Source organism: Canis lupus, chromosome 33 (genome assembly GCF_003254725.2).
Source record: "Canis lupus dingo isolate Sandy chromosome 33, ASM325472v2, whole genome shotgun sequence".
NCBI classification, from domain to species: Eukaryota; Metazoa; Chordata; class Mammalia; order Carnivora; family Canidae; genus Canis; species Canis lupus.
Genome location: NC_064275.1, coordinates 28,919,176 through 28,934,576, shown reverse-complemented (window position 1 = coordinate 28,934,576; position 15,401 = coordinate 28,919,176). Strand labels below are relative to the sequence as shown.

The following is a 15,401-nucleotide window of genomic DNA, read 5'->3' as shown; positions in this document are numbered from 1 at the left end:
ACAGCCTCAGAGTTGTGAGATCAAGTTCCACGTGGGACTCTGCTGGGAGTGGAGCCTGCTTGGGGTTCTCTCACTCCCTTTGCCGCTCTCCCCTCTAAAAAAAATATTATTTTAAAAGGTTGTTTGTTTGTTTGTTTGAAGTAATCTCCATGACCAACATGGGGATCTAAACCGTAACCCCAGGATCAAGAGTGGTATGCTCTACCATCTGAGCCAGCCAGGTGCCCCTAAAAGTTTTCTGGTAAAACTTACATATATTGAAATGCAATAATTGCAATCATGTACTTCCATGTGAAACTTGCAATCACATGATATAGAACATTTCCATGTGTTCAGAAAGATCCCTACCCCATCCTGCGCCAGTCTCCCATTCATCCAGATACTCCAGGCAACAGTTGCTCTTTTTTTTTTTTTAAGATTTTATTTATTCTTGAGAGACAGAAAGAGAGAAACATAGGCAGAGGGAGAAGTAGGCTCCCCCCAGGGAGCCAGATGCGGACTGTGTCCCCTGTCTCCGGGGATCACAACCTAAGCCAAAGGAAGATGCGCAACCACTGAGCCACCCTCGCATCCCTTGATTGTGTTTTGAAAAGTTATATCTTTCAAATAATTTCATTTCATTGAAGTTAACAAATTTATGGATATAAAGTTTTTCTTAATATTGTCTTTCTCTTTTAAATGTCTACAAAGGGTTCTGGTACCAATTCCAGTGTATGAGGGGATTTCCACACACCACTAAGCAACTCTCCTACACAAGCTGAAACTCAGTTCTGACACTTATCAACCCAGTGATAGCATCAGATTCCACAGTTTACAAGACTGGCCCCCACTCCACCATTTCAGACACCAATTGTAAATCCAGACTGTCACCTGAGCTTCTGATCAAATGACTTTAGAGTTTCCAGTAACCCCTTCCTTGGGTTGGATTAATTTGATAGAGCAGCTCACAGAACTCAGAGAAAAAATTTACTAGTGGATTACTGGTTTATTATAAAAGTATAATTCAGGAACAACTAGATGGAAGAAATGCATAGGGCAAGGTATAGAGAAATGGTGAGGAGTTTCCCCCCATCAGAGCATTCTGTTCTCCAGGAATCTCTTTCAAGTGATGTGAAAATTAATAAAAGGAAACTTCATTTAGAATGGAGCAGGGAGGTCAGCAAGAGGGAGCTCTCATGTCCTAGCACTCATCGGCAATTGCAGACCTACCAGGTAGTGAGTGATGGGCCTTGCATGTGGATACTACTTTACTATCCCAGCTGGAAGAAGAATGTTTTTCCTCCTTGCCTTGCAATAGTCCAGCCAACGAGAGATTGTTACAACTAAGCCAATGGAAAGCCATTATATTTCAAACTTCCAGTTTATTCCAGTGGACATTTTGCTTATAACACCCTCCCAGTTTCCTTTTCCACTCTATAAAAGACTAGTATTCCTCTTTTGTTCTTCAGACTTGCCTATGGTTTTCTTGTAGCATGCTTGTCCTGGATTGCAATTCTCTGCTATTCCCAAATAAACCCATTTTTGCTGGAAGAATAACCAGCAGTTTTATTTCTGAGTGTAACAATGTTCACCAACAGGAAACTCATCAAACCCCATCCTTTTGGGTTTTATAGAGTCATCATTACCTAGACATGATTGATTAAATCATCAGCCATTAGGGATTGAACTCAATCTATGACCCCTCTCTCCTCAGAGATGGAATGAGTGGAGACTGAAAGTTCCAACTCTCTGATCACATGGTTAGCTCCACTGGCAGCTAGTCCCATCCTCAGATGCTTTCCAAAAGTCACCTCATTCACATAACAAAAAACACCTTTATTGTGGTGCCTGGGTGGCTCAGTCAGTTAAGCATCTGCCTTTGGCTCAGGTTGTGACCTCAGGGTCCTGGGATCAAGACCCATATCAAGCTCTCTGCTCAGTGGAGAGTCTGCTTCTTCCTTTGCCCTTTCCCACCTTGTACTCATGCACATGCTTGCTCGCTCGCTCTCTCTCTCTCTCTCTCAACTTTAAAAAGAAAATCGTTTTTTTTCTTAATCTTTTTTTTTTTTTTTAAGATTTTATTTATTTATTCATGAGAGACACACAGAGAGAGGCAGAGACACAGGCAAAGGGAGAAGCAAGCTCATGCAGGGAGCCTGATGTGGGACTCGATCTGGGACTCCAGGATCACGCCCTGGGCCAAAGGCAGGTGCTAAACCACTGAACCACCCAGGGATCCCTCTTTTTTTTTTTTTTTTTTTTAAGACATCTTTATTACTCTTTTTTTTTTTTTTTTTTTTTAATTTTTATTTATTTATGATAGTCACAGAGAGAGAGAGAGAGAGGCAGAGACACAGGCAGAGGGAGAGAAGCAGGCTCCATGCACTGGGAGCCCGATGTGGGATTCGATCCCGGGTCTCCAGAATCACGCCCTGGGCCAAAGGCGGGCGCCAAACCGCTGCGCCACACAGGGATCCCCATCTTTATTACTCTTATAACTTAGGAAATTTGAAGAGTTTAAGAGCTCTGTGCCAGAAATGGGACAAGAACCAAAAATATTTCCTATTGTAAGTCACACTATCACAGTCTGTAAAGTCTGTAATGTCTTCTGTTTCATTCTTGATATTGGCAGTTGGTGTTATCTCTTTCTCTTGGTCAGTCTGCTTAGAGGTTTATCAGTTATATTAGTCTTCTCAAGGAATTAGCTCTTAGTTTTATTGATTTCTCTGTTATCTTTTAGTTTTCCAGTTAATTGATTTGTTGAATTGACCCATTTAGCAATATGAATTGTGTCTCTCTTTATCCCTGATAATATTCCTTTCTTTGAAGTATACTTTGTCTAATAATATTCTGACTTTCTTTTTATCAATGTTTTATGATGTGTATTTTTCCATTCTTATGCTTTCAACCCCTTTAGGTCTTTATAGTTAAAATAGGTTTCTTAAAAATAGCAAATAGTTGGATCTTGCTCTGCTACTTACTCTAACAATCTCTGCTTTTTAATGGGAATGTTCAGTCTATTTACATTTTTTTAAAAATATTTTTTTTATTTATGAGAGACAGAAAGAGAGAGACAGAGACATAGGCAAAGGGAGAAGCAGGCTCCTCATAGGGAGCCTGATGGAGGACTTGATCTCCAGACCCAGGATCACACCCTGAGCCAAAGGCAGACCACTGAGCCACCCAGGTGTCCCAAGTCTATTTACATTTAATGGGATTATTCACATAGTTGAATTTGGGTCTGCAATTTAGCTACTTATTTTCTCTATTTCACCTTTTTGTTTTCTCTGTTCTCCTTTAATATTCTAATTTGATTCTTCTGTTGACTTTTTAGTTATATCTCTACTTTTTAATTTGAAGCTTAATTAAACTACAATAAGATGCGATATATTTGTACTCATGATTAGATTAGTAGTCTTGTATTTATAGCATCTACTTAAAGTTAATATTCATGTTAAATCTAGGAACTTTAAAATACTATAGTTTTATTTGCACCGTGGTCATTTTGCTTTTTTTTTTCTTAAGATTTTTATTTTTAAGTAATTTCTCTACCCAACATGAGGCTTGAACTCAACAACTGTGCGATCAGCTGCCTGCTCTACTGACTGAACCAGCCAGGTTCTCCCTTTTAATTTAAGTGTAGTTGACACACAGTGTTACATTAGTTTTGGGTGTGCAACATAGTGATTTAAGAAGTTTATACCTGATGCTAAACTCACCACAAGTGTAGCTACCATCTGTCACATAGAACACATTAGAATATCACTGACTATGTTTCCTGTGCTGTACCTTTTATTCCTATGATTTATAGATTCTATGACTGGAAGCCTGTATCTCCCATTCCCCTTCACCCCTTTTGCCCATCTCTTCACCCCCTTTCTGTCTGGCTCATCAGTTTGATTCTGCTTTTTTTTTTTTTTTTTTTTTTAAGGTTTTATTTTTTTATTTGAAAGAGCACAGAGGGAGGTGAGAAGGAGAAGCAGACTCCCTGCCAAGCATAGAGTCCAGTGAGGGGCTTGATTCCAAGACCCCAAGATCATGACCTGAAATGAAGGCAGATGCTTAACTGAGTGAGCCACCCAGGAGCCCCTGTCTGATTCTGCTTTTTGTTTATTTGCTTAATCATTTTTCTTTTGGTTAGATTTCACCATTTTGCTATTGTTATATATTACCTCTACATATTATAAATCTCAAATTACAATTTTCCAATTTTAATTTTGAAAAGTTAATGTCTCTAAACAAAAAAGAAAATAAGTATGTGTATTATTATGTTGAGGGTCTCCAAGACCACCTTGGGTTTCGTGATTTGCTAGAAGACTCACAGGACTTGACACATAGTTGTACTCAAGCTAAGATTTATTACAGTGAAAGGATACGAAGCATAATCAGCAAAGAGAAAAAGCTCATAGAGCAAAGACTGGAGGAAAGCAGGCACAGGCTTACAAGAGTCCTCTCCTAGTTGAGTCATGTAGGATATGCTTAATTCCTTCAGCTGTAACTTTTAACTGCAAGCACAAAATGTTGTCTGACAAGGAAGCTCATCTGAGCCTGTGAGTCCAGGGTTTTTGTATGAGATTGGCACGTCATAATTTCAGTCACTAAAATTTCACTCTGAAGAGTAAACAAGTGTTCAGCATAAACTATATTGTTTCTATTAATACTTTAGGCACAATGAACCTATCTTATCACTTTGGGAAATTTTATATCAATGTAGGGAACTGATTACCATTCAGGTTCCAAGATCTGCAAAAGACTGAATGCTATGTCCCCTCCAAAATTTATATGTTAAAATCCTAACTCCCATTGTGATGATTAGGAAGTGGGGTAATCAGGTCATGACAGCAGAGCCATAATGAATAAAATTAATAATACTCTTATGAAAGATCTCAGAAAGCTCCTTTGCCTCTTGTGCCAAAGGACACAGTAAGAATATGGCCTTAGAAAACAAGTGGGGGGCCATCACCAGACACCCAATCTTCAAACACGTTGATCTTGGACCTACTAGTCTTCAAAGTTGTGAGAAATAAATTTCCGATGTTTATAAGCCACCTAGATTATGATATTCTATTATAGCAGCCTGAACTAAGAACCAAGATACCATTTAGTGTCATTTGCATGACCATGAAGAACTTCCTTTAGATTTTTTATAGTGTGGGAAATCGGGAACCCTGGGTGGCACAGCAGTTTAGCGCCTGCCTTTGGCCCAGGGCGCGATCCTGGAGACCCGGGATCGAATCCCACGTCGGCTCCCGGTGCATGGAGCCTGCTTCTCCCTCTGCCTGTGTCTCTGCCTCTCTCTCTCTGACTATCATACATAAATTAAAAAAAAAAAATTACAGTGTGGGAAATAAATGTGCTGATGATGAATTCTCTTAATTTTTGTTTTTCTGAAATATATTTATGTCCTCTACATTTTTGAAGGGTAGTTTCATTGTATATGGACTTCCTTTGGCACTTTAACTATTTGTTCCATTGTCTTCTGATCTCTATTTTTTTTTTAATTAAAGACTACTTTTTTTTTTTAAAGATTTATTTATTCATTCATTCATAGAGAGCGAAGAGAGAGGCAGAGACACAGGCAGAGGGAGAAGCAGACTCCATGCAGGAAGCCCGATGTGGGACTTGATCCTGGGTCTTCAGGATCACACTCCAGGCTGCAGGCGGCGCTAAACCGCTGCGCCACCAGGGCTGCCCTAAAGACTACTTTTTAGAGCAGTTTTAGTTTTACTGCAGAACTGAGAAGAAGGTATAGAGATTTCCCAAACACCGTGTTCCCCCTCACGTACAGATTCCCCCATTATCAACATCCCCAACCAGAGTGGTACTTTTGTTACAATTGATGAACCTCTATTGGCACATTATAATCACCCAGAATTCATAGTTCACATTATGATCAATCTTGATGGGATACATTTCTTGATGGGGGACAAATACAATTGGTATGTAGGTTTTCTGTATACAGATGTCTTTGTACATAATTTTTAACTCATTTGAGTAAATACCAAAGAGCACAGTTGCTCAGTTGTACTGATGAGGATATTTTCTTTTGTAAGAAACTGCCAAACTGTCTTCCAGAGTGGCTGTGCTATTTTGCATTTCCACCAACAATGAATGAGAGTTCCTGTTGCTCCACATCTTTGGCAGCATTTAATATTGTCCATGTTCCAGATTTTGGTCATTCTAATAAATGGGCCGTAGAATTTCATTGTTTTAATTTGCGTTTCCCTGACGACATAATATGGAGCATCTTTTCATATGCTTGTTTGTTTAGATATTTTGCCCAGTTTTTAATTGAACTGTTCATTTTCTTACTGAGTTTTAAGACTTCTTTGTATATTTTGTGTAATAGTCCTTTACCAAGATGTGTCTTTTGTAAATATTTTTCTTCCAGTCTGTGTGTGGATTATCTTCTTATTCTCTTCATGTTATCCTTCATAGAGCATAAGTTTTTAATTTTAATAAACTCATTCTCTTCATGTTATCCTTCATAGAGCATAAGTTTTTAATTTTAATAAACTCAGATTTATCAATTATTTCTTTCTTGGATCAGTCTTTTAGTGTTGTATCTTTTTTTTTTTTTTTTTAAGATCCATCTATTTGAGAGAGAGAGAGAGAGCAAGCAAGCAAGCATGTGTATGAGTCAGAGGTAGAGGGAGGGAATTTTCAAGCAGACTCCCCACTAAGGTAGAACCTGATGCTGGGCTTGTTGCTCATCATAACCTGAGCTGAAATCAGGAGTGAGACATTTAACTGATTGAGCCACCCAGGCACCCCATTTAGTGTTGTATCTAAAAAGTCATTGCCGTACCCAACATTGTCTAGGTTTTCTCCCATGATATCATCTAAGAGTTTTATGTTTTACATTTTACATTTAGGTGTGTAATCCATCTTGAGTCAATTTTTGTGAAGGTATGGCATAAGGTCTGTCTCTGGGTTCTTTTTTTATTTTTAATGTGGATGTCCAGTTGTTCCAGTAGCATTTGTTGAAAAGACTTCTTTGCTCCATTGTATTACCTTTACTTCTTTGTAAAAGATCAGTTGACTGTATTTATATGGGCCTATTTTGGGGCTCTCTTTTCTGTTCCATTGATCTATTGGTCTATTTTTTTCCTTTTTGAAAAGTTTTAATTGAAGTATAGTCAATATATAATATTAGTTTTAGGTGTACAACATAGTGAGTTAACAATTACATACATTATAAAATGCTCACCAGGATAAATGTAGTTACCGTCTGTCGTTATACAATGTTATCACAACATTGTTGACTATATTTCCTATGCTGTACTTTTTATCCCTGTGACTTGTTTATATAACTAGAAGTCTATACCTCTTTATCTCCTTCATCTATTTTGCCTATCTCCCCACCTCCCTCTCCTCTGGCAACCACCAGTTTGTTTTCTGTATTTTTTAGTCTGCTTTTTGGTTTTTGTTTATTTTTTATTTTGTTTTTTTAAGTTTGTTTGTTTGTTTGTTTATGAGAGAGAGAGAGAGGCAGAGACAGAGAAAGAAGCAGGTTCCTGTGGAGCAAGAAAGCCAATGAGAGAGACTCGATCCCAGGACCCTGAGATCATGACCTGAGCTGAAGGCAGATGCTCACCGATTGGGCCACCCAGGCGCCCCTGTTTTTGTTTTTTTAGATTCTACATATAAGTAAAATCATGTTGTCTTTCTCTGACTTACTTCACTTAGCATAATACCTTCTAAGTCTATGTTGTTATGAATGGTGAGATTTCCTGCTCTCATTTATGGCTGAGTAATATTCCATTGTGTAATACGTTATCTTCTTTATCCATTCATCTGTCAATGGGCACTTAGACTGCTTCCATATCTTGGCTACTTACTTACTTAATTACTTACTTACTTACTTACTTATTTATTTATTTATTGTGTTTTTATGATTTTATTTATTCATCAGAGACACACACAGAGAGTGGGGCGGGGGGGAGAGAGCAGGCTCCATGCAGGGAGCCCGTTGTGGGACCTGATCTCGGGTCTCCAGGATCCCACCCTGGGCCGAAGGCAGACTCTAAACCGCTGAGCCACCCGGGCTGCCCTCTTGGCTATTTTAAATAATGCTGCAATAAATTTTTTGACTCCTCTTTTGTTAGTAACACATGTTTTGATCACTGTAGCTTTACCACATGTTTTGATCACTGTAAATCTTGAAGTCAGGTCTTATCAGTCTTTTAGCTTTGTTCTCCTTTGACATTGTGTTGGCTATTCTGGGTCTTTTGCCTTTCCATATTGTCTTCAGAATCAGTTTGTTTGGTATCTTCAATATAACTTGCTGGGATTCTGATTGGGATTGCTTTGAATCTATAGATCAAATTGGGAAGAACCAACATCCTGATAATATTGGGTCTTCCTATCCATGAATGTGAAATGTCTCTTCATTTATTTAGTTCTTTCATTATTTTCTGGGTGTTACACTTAAAACTTAGTTCATTAATTTTAGGTTAGAATCTGAATTGGCTAATCTATACAACACCTTTAAAATTTTTTTTCAAATCTATTTTTTTCAGGTCATAAATAAGGTTCATCTTAAGACAAATCATGTTGTAAAAAGAGATGTTGATGAACATTTAAGAATCAAGACTGTGTATGATAAAAGTATTGACGAGTAAGTACAACATTATTTTGTGTTTTTAAAATTAAGAATCAGGGCTGCCTGAATGGCTTAGTCAGGTAGGCCTCTGCCTTCTACTTAGGTCATGATCTCGCAGTCCTGGGATCAAGCCCCATGTCAGGTTTCCTGCTCAGTGGGGAGCCTGCTTCTCCCTCCTCACCCCCCATTTGTGCTCTCTCTTTCTCAAATAAATAAAATTAAGAATCCAAATATTAAAGATATTTTCATCTGTTACCTGAAGATCCATAGATGGAGCAACATGTTAATGCATCTTCAAGATGGAATTAAGCTAAAAATACTTCTTAGTCTGGAAAGATAAAGACTATGGGATATGATTAGAATCTGTACATCATAGGGGCACCAGGGTGGCTCAGTCAGTTAAGCGTCTGCCTTCGTCTTCGTCTGCCAGAGTCCTGGGAATGAGCCCTGCATCAGGTTCCCTGCTCAGCGGGAAGTCTGCTTCTTCCTCACCCTATATTCCTCACCCTGCTCCTTCTCTCTCTCTCCCTCTTTCCCTCTCTCTCTCTCGCTCTCTCACTCTCTCAAATAAATAAAATCTTTTAAAAAAATCTATACATCATTAACAATTTAAACAGAACAAGTATGGATCTACTTGGATGTGGTCATAACATACCTGGAAGGCACATCCTCAATAAGTATGTGGAGGAAAAATAAAAGGAAGTACTATTATATACAATAAGAATACTTATAAAATCGTTAGCCAGAGGAATGATAGTCTAATCTTTCATTTAGTGAATGATAGTCTAATCTTTCATTTAGTGTAAGAGAGGGCCAGAAAATAGATAAATTATGTGTCTGTGGTTATATATGAAGAGCTATTAGGAGTAATTTTTGTGTTCCCCTCTCCTTAATTTCCCAAATGAATGAGATAACATGGTCATGCCTAGCATTGTGCTTTGGTACAGGGTAAACTCAAATGCTCATTGAGGTAAATTGAGATTTTAGGGGATTGATACTAGATCCTTCCACAAAGCATTCCTTGGGGCTCCTGCCAGATATATTCTGAAAAAATGAGACAATGCTGCCCATCATGGCAATTCTTATGTTTTATGTCTTCATTTTCAGATTGCTCCCTGAGAAAAGATACCTTGTAAAGGTATGTAATAAATACTCATGGCTTGAATTTGCTGCTTTTAAAATGGGTGCACTTTATGTAAATTGTACTTCAATAAAGAAAATATATGCATGACTGTGAATGAATGAATGAATAAAAGATGTTGATAGTGAATGTATTTATTATTTTTCTTCAAAGGCATCTCTGATGCATTCACCAAAACTTTGTCCTTATTTGATGCTAAATGAATCTTTTCATTTTACAATTTAATAGTAAATCAGTCTACTTGTTTTCTTATTCTCTTTGTTTTGTGGGAGCAGAACATGCTGAAGACGGTGAAAAAGACAATTTTTGAAATACATTGAGAACACCATTGTCTTGTGGAAATAGTCATTCTCCTGGAAATGGGTTTATCTGATTATATGATATGCCAAAGTTGTTTATAGAGGTCCTAACTTCAACAATTTCTTAGCTTTACAGAGTCACACATATACATTGAACCTATTCATTATGGGTCACAGAAATTGGTGAGATTAAAGTGGATCTTCTAAACATAAGATTTTCTTTAACATAAATTACCTTAATGTTCGAATCATCTAATGCAGTCCCAAATTTGAAATAATTTAGATTAATAGTTGAGATTTATATATGCTAATATTCTATTTAAGTGGAGATAGGGAAGGAATTTTTCACTTAATTCTCTTTTCCCAAACTCAACTAAGAAAATAAGAAAATTCTTTTGCTCCTAGGCTCATTCTCTTGCCACACAACCTTTGACTAGCACCTGTATTCCAGGATTGTAAGGTTTTTTCCTTTTTTCCCTTCAGTCATTAATATCCTGTGCTTACTTGTTTTAAATATATTTGTCCTTTAATTATAATTCTGACTTTTTTTTTTTCCAATTTTTGTTTAGAACAAACTTTTTCCACAAGCTATTTCTTATTTAGAGAAGACTTTTCAGGTTCGTAGACCTGCGGGCACTATCTTACTTAGCAGGTATGTTACATTCAATACAGGTCGTTTTCTTCAGGTGTTCAGTACTCTGACCTCCCCATTCTGTCAGTGTGGCATATTATGAAACTCATACTAGGATATTTTATTATGTTTGTCCTTAGAGACCAAACTGAAAGATATTTAAAAGGAATAAGAAAGCACTTGTTATGTAATCATTCTTTCCCTGATTTTCCATTATGATGTGACCTGCTAGATCTTTTCCTAGGGTGTACTTGTTGCCTCTTCCCCACATCCCCTTCCTCCCTTCATGTGTCTACAGCAGAGACTTGTGAAGTATTTGAGTGTCTGAAAACCTAGCTTAGGAGAATTTCCATGAAACCAAAATTTTTTCTTAGTCTACTTTTCTAACAAAAATAGTAATCATTATTAATGAACTAATATAGTAGCTGCTAGTCTTTTAAAATGTTAACTGCTGTGAACTATTTTTCTTTTTTTTTTTTTGTAATTAAATTTTGATATACAAATGAACTGAAGACAACGTGCAACAAACCGATACTTACAGAAGGAAAATGACCCCCATAGATACTGTACCGGGGAATTTGCAGAGCACACAAAATGCGGCCCTGTTATAGTGCCTGAGGAGCACCTCCAGGTAATTCACCTTGCTCTTAGCAATGTTTTTACTCTTTAGGATAAACTAAGAGAGGGAGATTTTGAATCTGTGAATGTCACCAAGAAGTTTTTATAGACTTAAATTCAAAAGCTTCATTCTTCTATCAAAAGTAATCTTAAAAAAAAAAAGTAATCTTAGCTGATTTTATTCTTTCATTGGTTTTCAAAAGAATTTATTGATACCTTCTCTTTTTTTCTTTTTAACAATTGGATAATTTTTTTTTTATATTTTATTTATTTATTCATGAAAGACACAGATAGAGAGGCAGAGACACAGGCAGAGCGAGAAGCAGGCTCCATGCAGGGAGCCCATCGGGGGACTCGATCCCAGGTCTCCAGGATCACACCCAGGGCTGAAGGTGGCGCTAAACCCTGGCTGCCCTCTCTTTTTTTCTTTTTTCACTTTATCTCTGAGGGGGTTGCTGAATCATTTTAGCTAAGAACTTCATCTTTGTCTTCCAAAACAACCTTTAGTAGATATATACTCAGAATTTTTATTTTTTAATTTATTTGACAGAAAGAGAGAGAGAGAGAGAGCAAGTTCAAGCAGGGCGAGAGGCTGAGGGAGAGGAAGAAGCAGGCTCCCTGCTCATCAGGGAGCCTGATGCGGGACTCAATCCCAGGGCCCTAGGATCATGACCTGACCTGAAGGCAGCTGCTTAACCAACTGAGCTACCCAGGTGCCCTATATTCAGTATTTTTTAAGAGCAATTTGACATTATTTCCTAAAGTAAAAAATACGTATGGTATGCTTCAACCCAGTTTGGAAATGTGTTCCATAGGGCAGCCCCGGTGGCGCAGTGGTTTAGTGCCACCTGCAGCCTGGGGTGTGATCCTGGAGACCTGGGATCGAGTCCCACATCGGGCTCCCTGCATGGAGCCCGCTTCTCCTTTTGCCGGTGTCTCTGCCTTTCTGCCTGAGTCTCTCTGTCTCCGCCTCTGAATTAAAAAAAAAAAAAAAAAAGGAAATGTGTTCCATAAAAGTACTTGGAACTGTGCAATCTATGTTCAAGGATATTCTTTGCAAAACTATAGATATGCCTATATTAGTATTAAATTATGGTATAATCCTATAATGGAATACTATGTAGCTGTTAAAGAATGAAGATCTCAAAAAAAAAAAAAAGAATGAAGATCTCTATATACTGACTTGGAAAGATATTTAAGCTCTTAAAAAAAAGTTGGAAACCAGTATGTGTAGTTAGCCTATTTTATTTAAGAATTAGATTTTTATTTTTTATTTTTATTTTTAAAGATTTTATTTTATTTATTCATAGAGACAGAGAGAGAGGGGCAGAGACACAGCAAAGGGAGAAGCAGGCACCACACAGAGAGCCGGACATGGGACTTGATCCTGGGTCTCCAGGATCACGCCCTGGGCTGCAGGCGGCGCTAAACCGCTGTGCCACCGGGGCTGCCTAAAATTAATTTTTAAAAAAAGAATTAGAATTAATAATTCAACTTAATAAAACTGAAATTAAAACAAGAAAATTAAAAAGTGTATTATATACACAATAAAAAATAATCTGAAGGTATACACATACTAAAGAATCTGGAGTCATACCTAAATATTAATGGCTTTCTTTAAGAGTTGGAGTGTGGGGGGCTTTTTTTGTTGCTAAGTTATGTATTTTTATAATGTTCTGATTTTTCATATTAAGCATATATTACTTATCAGGAAAAGATAAAAATTTAAAAAAATTTTAAACATGTGTACCAGAAAACCAATTTATTATGCATATATATTTGAAAATATTATTGCCTTAGCTGTTTTTCTTTATTGAACTCTGTTCTCTGGTTACTTCTAGAAAATGAATATATTACTGAACATTTACTTTGTAACCAAAATTAAGAATATGTTTAGATAAAGTTTACTTTGTAATTTTTTTTATTAAGTTATATGAAGTTCAGTGTGGCTCTTAGACACCTATATATATATATATATATATATATATATTATTGGCACTAATACCACTAACTCAGCTTTCATTTCTTTTCTCAGATTTTTTGAGAATGTATAAAAGGCTTTAGGGACACATTTAAAAATTAAAACAATTTGTTAGTTACACATCCAGCTTTTTTCCCAAGAAATTTAGAGGAATTTTTAAGATATATTTCTTGGAGCACATGATGATCAGTCAAAAGAGCATGTGACTTCATCTCTTGGATGTGAGTTTGAACCCCACGTTAGGTGTAGAGAGTACTTAAAAATAAAATCATTTCAAAAAAGACATTTCTTGGGACACCTGGGTGGCTCAGTGGTTGAGCATCTGCCTTTGGCTCAGGTCGTGATCCTGGGGTCACCGCATCAAGTCCCACATTGGCCTCCCCAGAAGGAGCCTGCTTCTTCCTCTACCTTTGTCTCTGCCTCTCTCTGTGTGTCTCTCAAGAATAAATAAAATCTTTAAAAAAAAAAAGACAAACACATTTCTTTGCTTTCTTTCTAAGATATTTTTTGTTTTTAATTTGCTTAGCTTTTCCAAATTCTGCTTCTTACATCTTGATGGATTGAGGGGGGTATCTTGATTTTTTTTTTTTAAAGAGAGATCATGAAAAAGAATGTTTGAAAATTAAAACTTTTTGTTACACCAACTATTAATAGGTTACAAGTTACCAACTATTAATTTTTAAATTTTTTTATTTAAAAAGTAATTGAACTGAAAAATTATAAATACATGTGTTAGAAAAACAAGAGTAAATAATGAAATGAAATGAGGATTTTTGTTTTTTCTCTCTATAAAAGCATCTCTTACACCTAAATCACAATTTACTGATTTTTAAATTTATAATTTGGAGATTATAATTGTTAAAACAATTGCTTTGAGAGAAGTTCTCTAAAAAGCAGATGTTACAAGGGCAAAGATTCAATTAGAAAACTAGAAATAAGGGGGATGGTGAGGTAACTTTACCCTGTAAACTCGTCTTTAAAAGGTAAAGATGACTTTAACTTTTTACCTTGTATGTGTTTGTATTATATGAATTTTTGACAAAATACATGAATTACTTTATAATAGAAAATATATTTCCATTAGATAAAAAGCTTTTTATTAATTAATTTTTAGATAACTGTAGGTTAATTGATTTTTAAATAACTAGATTAATTTTGAAATAACTGTAGATTTTGAAATAATTATAGGTTCATAGGAATATGCAATATATATACACACACACAAAAGAAGGTCCACTGTGATTTTCACCTAGTTTCAAAGTTTAAAATTTTTAAATTTTTTCTATTTGTCTTTTTTTGCATCCTGATTGACTGCCCTTAAAAATAACGATTGTTTTAATTAAGATTATAGATTTATATTCATTTATAAAGTAGAAATTTTAGGAAAATAAATAAATCCAAAATTAGAGATAGGAACAGAGTAGAGGTAGGAATGGATTTTGATAAAAGTTAAAGGGTAACAAATGTTAAATCATACAAATTTAGAGTCTGGATTCACTATAAAATAAAAGTCCCTACAGCTAACCTTGTCTCTGGTCTGATTTTCTGTTGCCCACCATGGGCGCAGCGATGCAGGGTCTGCCGTGGGGGTAAGTGGTCCTGTGTAGCAGTGGGTGTGCAAGACCAAGAGGGCGTCCGGGATGCAGACTTTGTTCTGTATGTTGGTGCTCTGGCCACCGAGAGGTGCAGCCATGAAAACATCATCTCTTATGCAGCCTATTGCCAGCAGGAAGCAAAAATGGACAGGTAAACTTTCCCCTGAGACTTATTTCCCAAGATCTAATATAAGAACTCTTAGGTCTTAAGTGTGTAGAGTACAAGAAGTTTGCATTTTCCAGATTGATTCCAGTAGTAAGAAACTGTATACGGCTTGGATTGGGGAGTGGGGACAGTAGGGCATGGGGGCGGGGAGAGTGTCAGGTGATAGAACTGTCATTCATATGGCAATGTCAATAACAACTCCAAGGAAAATGTACTGTGGAGAGAATTTTTTTTTTTTTTTTTTTTTATGGAGAGAATTTTCTTTGGAAGTAAATACTTCTAATGAAACTATTTTAACTTTGATTTTAGCACCTCTGCTAAATCTAAGATGTTAAAAATAACTGTTCATCTAATTGTCATATTATTTGCTATGTCCTTCGCTTAAA

The 15,401-nt window shown here is 36.5% G+C and overlaps 1 protein-coding gene across 3 annotated transcripts in view; it reads left to right on the top strand.

Moving 5' to 3' along the window:
- LMLN (leishmanolysin like peptidase) overlaps nucleotides 1-15,401 on the top strand; it is an 89,936-nt gene that overhangs the window by 4,924 nt on the left and 69,611 nt on the right. For all 3 annotated transcript variants that reach the window (XR_007407900.1, XM_025474636.3, XM_025474617.3), the window contains exons 2-6: nucleotides 8,502-8,599; nucleotides 9,692-9,722; nucleotides 10,594-10,676; nucleotides 11,169-11,286; nucleotides 14,822-15,000. Coding sequence is in view for 2 of the 3 variants with exons in the window: in XM_025474636.3 (XP_025330421.1) it covers nucleotides 8,502-8,599; nucleotides 9,692-9,722; nucleotides 10,594-10,676; nucleotides 11,169-11,286; nucleotides 14,822-15,000 (509 nt within the window). In the remaining variant the exon portion in view is untranslated. The remainder of the gene's footprint in view (nucleotides 1-8,501; nucleotides 8,600-9,691; nucleotides 9,723-10,593; nucleotides 10,677-11,168; nucleotides 11,287-14,821; nucleotides 15,001-15,401) is intronic.